Source organism: Quercus robur, chromosome 2 (assembly GCF_932294415.1).
Source record: "Quercus robur chromosome 2, dhQueRobu3.1, whole genome shotgun sequence".
In the NCBI taxonomy this organism is placed as follows: Eukaryota; Viridiplantae; Streptophyta; class Magnoliopsida; order Fagales; family Fagaceae; genus Quercus; species Quercus robur.
This window is the reverse complement of record NC_065535.1, coordinates 82,721,834-82,729,749: the sequence shown is the minus strand read 5'-3', so window position 1 is coordinate 82,729,749 and position 7,916 is coordinate 82,721,834. Positions and strand designations below refer to the sequence as shown.

Below are 7,916 nucleotides of genomic sequence, written 5' to 3'. Positions count from 1 at the left end.
TTCTATCATATTACATTATCTTGTATTCCTTATAATACATATTGTGGGAGGGTTTCATAGTCTCAGCCCCCAATTAGCAGGTATTGTCCGCTTTAGGCTCGATTTGTTTGTGGCCTTCACGGTTTTGCTCAATCCCACATCGGGGAGAGACGCCTCCCACATGTGCCTTATAAGCCTGAGCCTAAGACACATGTGTACCACTACCCCCAATTAGCAGGTATTATCCGCTTTATGCTCGATTTGTTCGTGGCCTTCGCGGGTGTAGTAGTGGTACACATGTGTCTTGGACTCAGGCTTATAAGGCACATGTGGGGGGCGTCTCTCCCCGATGTGGGATTGAGCAAAACCGTGAAGGCTATGAACAAATCGAGTCTAAAGCGGACAATACCTGCTAATTGGGGGCTGAGACTATGAAACCCTCCCACATTAAAGTGTAGTAATGGTACACATGTGTGTTGGGCTCAGGCTTATAAGGCACATGTGGGAGGCGTCTCTCCTAGATGTGGGATTGAACAAAACCGTGAAGGTCACGAACATATTGAGCCTAAAGCGGACTATACTTGCTAATTGGGGCTAAAACTATGAAACCCTCCCACACATATTTTTATTCATATTTTTATGTAATTACTGTTACAGTTTACCAAATGTGCCCTAAAAGTGTTTCCTAAACAAGTACTTGTTAACAAAATTTTTATTTTTTCGGTAATTTGATAATTATAAACCCAATCTTCTAGAAAGAAAAAATTTGGAGGACCATAAATTATTCCACACTCATTTTTATTTACAATATGCAAAATATGACAGGGAGAGAGAGAAATTTAAAAAAAAAAAGAAAAAAGAATGTGGGTGCGGCGCACAGGAAATGCAAAAGTTAGCTCACACACCTGTACGGAGCAAATAAAGAAGGTGCGCACCACGTAACACGTTAGTGTGAAATGACGTCAACTTTATGCATATGGCAATCACTGTTGGCCTGTTAGGTGAGAAGCGCGTTGTTCGTGTCTTGTGGTTTCTTTTTTTTGAGAACGTGTCTTGTGGTTTCTGAATTGACTCCTGAATGGGTTTTATTTATTTATTTATTTATTTTTATAATTTTTATTTATTTATTTTTTTTTATGGCAATTGGCCTTTGTGTTGGGGTGGTGATATTATATAACATTTTATATGATCAATTATTTTATAAATGTTTCGCTGTTTTTTCTTTTCTGCCTGAATCCTGATGATGAGAAAGACTTGGGCACATTCCAGGCTTTTTCTGTTCTTTTAGGCCTTGAGATTCCAAAATTGTCAAAAGTGACTTTGGAATCCAACCGCAAGGAATCATTTTTTTTGTGGGGTGGCCTTGAGATAGAAGGATGGCCCTTAATTTGGTGTGATATGGTTGAGGCTTCATTGTAGTCTACCAATACTTTTGGCATGAAAATTGATAAAACACCAATTCTATTCAATTGTGACATAAAAAAAGACTAAAAGATTTTAATATATTGAATAACATAGCACAACTAAAGCAAAAGAAAAAGGTTGCGTAAGATAAGCTATTCTAATGCAACTGTCACAAAGATGTTTTGTACAGAAATATGATATAAAAGTTAAAATGTTCAACATCATGTTCTTGCTCCCAAACCACCTGTCTGTCTATCACTTACTCACTCAGATTAAAGCTCTCCATTAAAGAAAGTAAATATTCTTGTTAACAATGTTATTTTCTAGCCTCTGTAGTCTCAACGGGCCACAAAAAAAGGTAGCAAAATCAAGTCAAAACTCAAAAGCAACAATGAGGGGGAAGGAGTGGGATTGCAACTTCCAAGCTGGGCCTTGAGGGTCTGAGCACACATTTGAGGCTTTGATCTTAAAATAGAATAAGAGATCCAATAAGTCAATCATAGCCCACACCATGTTTGATTTGGGGGCTTTTGGGCCAGGCCAGGCTGCTCCGCTGAATGGCCACAAAAGTGACAAAACTCGTAGATAAAACATGAGAATTTTAATTTCTAACAAAATGGGGGTAAACGCGAGAATATCATCATAATTGATTAATTGTTGATTTGTTGTAATTACTATCATTTAAGATTGTTAAAACTCTTCACCCATTCCAATCTATTAATTGCAAGCTTGTACCAATGGATTACAAGGCAATTGATAGTCTAAATATGTTTCTATGAGCAAGAAATTAAATTATATAAGAAAAGAGAAATGATATGTTTACAACATTTTTACAATAAATCCTAAGTGGCAAGTTATTACTAGTTGTTATTGTTGGGGAAAAAAAGTAAGCTTAGCGTTAGTTTGAAATTTGAACCAATAACAACTAACCATCTATGATTTGTTATAAAAATGTTGTAGACGTAGCATCTCTCATAAGAAAATGCTAAAACTACTACGAATTTCATAAAAGAACTTATAAGTTGACATGACAATGAATGTAATTGGTTTCAAGATAAATGTCTTATTTTGTGTGTGTGATTTGTATTACTTCAACAATTAATAAATAAATGCCTGATTTAAAAAAAAAAAAAAAAATTTAGTGATCAGTGATATATTAGTTTCTAAGGTTTATGTAGTAAAATGTATAATGAAGTCATTTTTGCTTCTCTAGTCATCTCATTACTTGCAAATCTCACACTTCCTAGCATGCTGATAACATTATCAGTTGTGCGGGAGAGGAAAGACACAGAATATTAAGAGCTCAAGGAGGAAGGAGGACTTACAGGCCCTTGCAATCCAAGTTGGTTGTGGCAAATGTATTTCTCTTATAGCAATGCAAATCTAAGAAATTGAACAGTTGCTTCATCGTAACTTTTTGTGCTAAAATTGAGGTAGCATCCTATCAAAATGGTCAAATAGTCCGATTCGGTTAAAAAGTTTACAGTTCCACTTCTTTTGCCCAAGAAAGTGGAAGCTAGGAGCAGTTACATCTTCCTAGAATGAGGGCTGAAATTTGGAGATTGGTAGTAAGCGAACATATGAATAGTAAGCTAATTAGGACAGGGCCACCCATAATTAGAGGTGTGCATGGGTTGGATTTGGTTGGTAGGTTTTTTCAACCCTACTTATCATTGTCTTGAGAAATTTTTAATTCAATCAAACTTATCACATGTATAGAAACCAATCGAACCAAACCCATATGAGTAGGAGGATTGTGCATACATGTTTTATACATTGTAAAAATTTGGTTTTCATAAACTATTTAAACACTTGTATCAATAAACTATTACAATTCATATAATATGCTTAATTTATATTCCAAAGTTATCAAAACTAATTCTTAAAATAACAAAATTAATCAAACTAGAAAACTAAAATAAAGATAATAAAAATAAACTTATTTACATGGTGGGTCGGGTTATGTCGATGGGTTAAAAAAAATGTAAACCCAAATCTAACCTGACCCAAGATTCAAAATAAAATTTCAACCTAACCTAATCCATCAACTCACAAAAACCAACTCGAGACATCAAGTTAGGTTGGGTCGAATTGGTTGCAATTGGTTCGTGAGTTTAATGCACAACCTTACTACCACAACGTGTTTGAATGTAATATTTTATTCAATATTAGGTTGGGCAAAATGACGTTTTAATGTGAAAACCTATCACATGTACTATTTACTTCTACATACCTACTAGTAATTTAAAATTCAAAATTACAAGATAGGGAACTTTCACTTGTAGCCTTGAAGAGCCTACCCTACATTCACATCCCCGACTTGAGGGGATAATAGATTGTCAAAACTTCCCCTTTGTAGGAAAGTGTAGATGAACCCCACCAATAATTGCTTATAAAATATATATATACTCAATCTTTAAACAATATATTCTCAATACTTAAAATCACTAAGCTAGTTTCTTCTTCATTTAAAACATTCTAACCTAACCTTTAGAGAGGAATTGAGACAAACCCCCACAAGTTGATCATCAATCTAGAAAGTAGGTTCTTCATTTCTTGTAAGTAAATTATGACCAAACACTTTATTATTCTCGTCCGATTGAGTCCTTACTCCTTACGGTAATTCCTCCTATCTAAATCCCCGATCCATACTTCATAGACGGCCATTAGGACTCTTAGTTTTTTTGGTCACATATTTGATACAAGTGCCATAATTGTTTATTTATTTTTTGGGTACAAGTTTGGCAAAGAAAGCTACATATTACTTGTTTCTTCTACACTTGCTTCTCACACTATTTTTAGTTGTCCATTTTGGTGGGCATGAGCATCCCATCCACAGCCATTGGATGAGTTGAAAAGTAGTGAGATCGTTTTAGATGAAAGGGAAGACTCTTCCACCTCGTTCTGAGTGTGGCAAAATGTCAATGTATTAGTGGAGTTCAAGATATATATACACATTGTTTAATCAATGGCTAGATGAACTTGTGGGACACACCTCTATGCGCGCTAAACACGCACTAAACTAAGGAAGACTCATTACGTTTTAGTCATCACAAACAAAGTAAATGTGATCTTCTTCAATTAATTTTTATTTTCTTCCATGTACACTTTCTGCAATTCCAATCTACTACTTTTGCAAAACTATGCAAAGGGGCGTTAACATTTCACTTGCGAAATTCAAAGCAAGTCTCATGTGAGAAGAAACAATGTCAATCACGCAATAAAACTGTCACCTTTCTCCGCCCAATATTTCAAGCTGGCTTTGTTTACACTTTCAATCATTCCTAACTTATTCATCCAAAAAAAAAAAAAAAAAAAGGAAAAAGAAAAAGAAAAAGAAAAAAAAGGTCTTAATTTGCCTAATTGAGGCCCCCAAACAAAAATATGGGACTTCTCTAAAAAAAACAAAAAACAAAAATATGGGACAGGTGTAGTTCTATCAAGGGCTTATCTTTAAGTTTCTAAAAGAAAAGGGCTTATTGTTAAAGAAAAGAAAATAGTTTTAGAAACATTTTATAAGAAAAAAAAACTAATTCTTTAAATTATTTTTTTTAGATCTTCTCTAAAAATAAAATCAAAACTTTTTAAAAATGGTTTGTTAACAAATATTCGGCATCTTTATCGGACCCAATATAAAATAGTACTCTGTATTATATAACAAGAGAAGTGTTATGTCTATATTATTTTTATAAACACTAATAACAGTAAATCTATTATTGAAAACATTTTTTTACTCACTAACAACAGTAAATAATAATATACCATATAAAATTTGTTGTTAAATTATTATAAAAATTTTTGTCGACAGCATTTCTCGGCAGAAGGGATTTATTATCATGTGGTCGATTTTTCACCTCCATTTTGTTGATCTGTCAACGTCTTAGGTGGCTATTTTGGATTGGGCTTGCAAAAAAATCTGGTACGATCGAGTCGCCAGCTTCTTTGACTTTATTTGCAAGATCTAATACGTTTTATTCATTACTTCTTTATTTTTTCTGGTTCGTGCATTTACATCTAATTTTATGTTTGTTTTTATTTCTCCAAAAAAAAAAAAAAAAAAAAGGTCTTCTTTATTAAATATGCTATTAAATTATACAAACAATTTGCAGTTAAGTCTGTGACTACTTCTTTAACGATTTTTCTTCTTAATTGCGACACCGTTTTGCATTAAAAGAAGTTTGAAAGCACATAAAAATTAATCGAAAAAAATTCATAAACCACTAAATGTCTTTACTCTTGGCTGTTTGTAACTTTGTATCAAGTTGGGATCCAAATGAATTCAACCGGTAAAGAAAGTGATAAGGTATATTTTCATAATAATTAAGGTGTAAATTTCTTTAAAAAAAAAAGAGACTGAAATCCATCCTAATTAAAAATAAAGATATTGTGAAGTTATTATGATATTTTATTCTACCTAGATGTTCTCTTTCTAAATCTGTCTTCATGCTTAGCTATATCTTAGTGATTATCTTTATTAAGAAATCAGTCGCTTGATGACATACCCAAAAAAGGGTTATTTCCAATTAAATAGATTTTTCCTAAAATTGTCTTATTATTCATTTAAAAAAAAATAGATTTTCTAAAATTAAGTACTCTAATTTTTTGATTAAAAAAAAAGTACTAGGTTAATGAGCACAATAAAAGCCCATTAACTTTTAAGCCCATATTCTTCTACTCAAACTGTTACTCCTTACTCCTCTCTCCTTCACACCTCTTTCTTCTCCCAACAAGTCTTCTCTGATCTCATCTCGTTCAAAGTCTTCACCCCTACAAAGACACAAACCTAACCCAAATCTCTCAAATCTCCACAAACCATCTTAAAAAGCAAACCTTAACCCTTCACCCCCCACCCCCACATCCCCAAACCTCAAAATTTTCTCAATTTTCAGGTAAGGGTTTCCCATTTTTCCCAAATCTTACAAAACTCAAACACAAAAAAAAATGGCACTTTCCGAAAGTGTTGTGAAAAAGGTCCTTCTCTCCTACACCTACGTAGCAATCTGGATCTTCCTCAGCTTCTCCGTCATCGTGTACAACAAGTACATCCTCGACCGCAAGCTCTACAACTGGCCATTCCCGATCTCACTCACCATGATCCACATGTCCTTCTGTTCCTTCCTCGCCTACCTTCTCGTCAAAGTTTTCAAGGTCGTGGAACTCCCATCCACCATGACTCGTGACCTTTACCTCAAATCTGTGGTACCCATTGGAGCTCTCTACTCCCTTTCCCTCTGGTTCTCCAACTCCACCTACATCTACCTCTCCGTCTCCTTCATCCAAATGCTCAAGGCTCTCATGCCCGTCGCGGTTTACTCCATCGGGGTTTTGTTCAAAAAGGACTCTTTCAAATCCGACACCATGGTCAACATGCTCTCGATCAGTGTCGGTGTCGCAATCGCGGCTTATGGGGAGGCAAAGTTCGATTCTTTTGGGGTCATGTTGCAGCTGTTGGCTGTGGCTTTTGAGGCCACCCGTTTGGTGATGATCCAGATTTTGTTGAATTCCAGAGGTATTAGTTTGAACCCCATCACTTCGCTTTACTATGTTGCGCCTTGTTGTCTTGTTTTCTTGTGTTTCCCTTGGGTGGTTATGGAGTACCCTTTGTTGAGAGACACCTCGAGTTTCCATCTCGATTTTGTTATCTTCGGGACAAATTCGCTCTGCGCTTTTGCTCTGAATTTGGCTGTGTTTTTGCTGGTGGGGAAGACTTCGGCTTTGACAATGAATGTGGCCGGTGTTGTTAAGGACTGGCTGTTGATCGCTTTCTCTTGGTCGGTGATTAAGGACACTGTGACCCCTATTAATTTGTTTGGGTATGGATTGGCATTTCTGGGTGTGGCGTATTACAATCATTCCAAGTTGCAGGCTCTTAAGGCGGCCGAGGCGCAGAAAAAGGTGCAACAGGCTGATGAGGAGGCCGGCAGATTGTTGGAGGAGAAAGAAGGGGAAGGAACTGGAAAGAAGACTGAAACACAAGATTGATTCTTATTTGTTTTATTTTGTTTGCTTAGAAGGAAGGAAAGGAAAGGGCGATTGGATTGGGATCAAAGAGATCGAGAAAATTGAGTGTGGTGAGACTTGAGAGGCAGTTTTTGTTTATTGGATATGTGTTATTAGGCTTATTCTGAACTATTTATTTATGTTCTATGTCTATTTCTTTTTGCACTCATTTTAGTTTTAGTAGGGGTTACTACGTGTTATTGGGATTTCAGAGTTAATTTATGTTACCTATAGTGCCTTATGGATACTTTGAACTGCTTTCATTCACTTTTCAGAGTTTTATAATGTCTTCTTGTTGTTTGATTGCTTAGAATTCCATGGATAATGTCACCTACAGTGCCTTACGGATACATTCTTTTCAAGAAAACTAGGTGGATTCTATAGCATTTCTTGCTAAGCAATGTGCAATACTCCAAATTTATCAATGTGCCATATTCTGAGAGGAAATGCATTATTAATAAGATATATTTTGATATTTAGGAAGCTAGCAGTGATAGAATGTGATATCTTATTTCAATTTACATTCAAAAGGA

The 7,916-nt window shown here is 35.2% G+C and overlaps 1 protein-coding gene across 1 annotated transcript; it reads left to right on the top strand.

Moving 5' to 3' along the window:
- Positions 1 to 6,061: 6,061 nt before the first annotated feature.
- LOC126715371 (probable sugar phosphate/phosphate translocator At4g32390) lies at positions 6,062 to 7,630 on the top strand. Its single transcript, XM_050415946.1, has one exon. The coding sequence runs from the start codon at positions 6,325 to 6,327 to the stop codon at positions 7,363 to 7,365; it is 1,041 nt and encodes a 346-aa protein (XP_050271903.1). The 5' UTR covers positions 6,062 to 6,324; the 3' UTR covers positions 7,366 to 7,630.
- Positions 7,631 to 7,916: the final 286 nt, after the last annotated feature.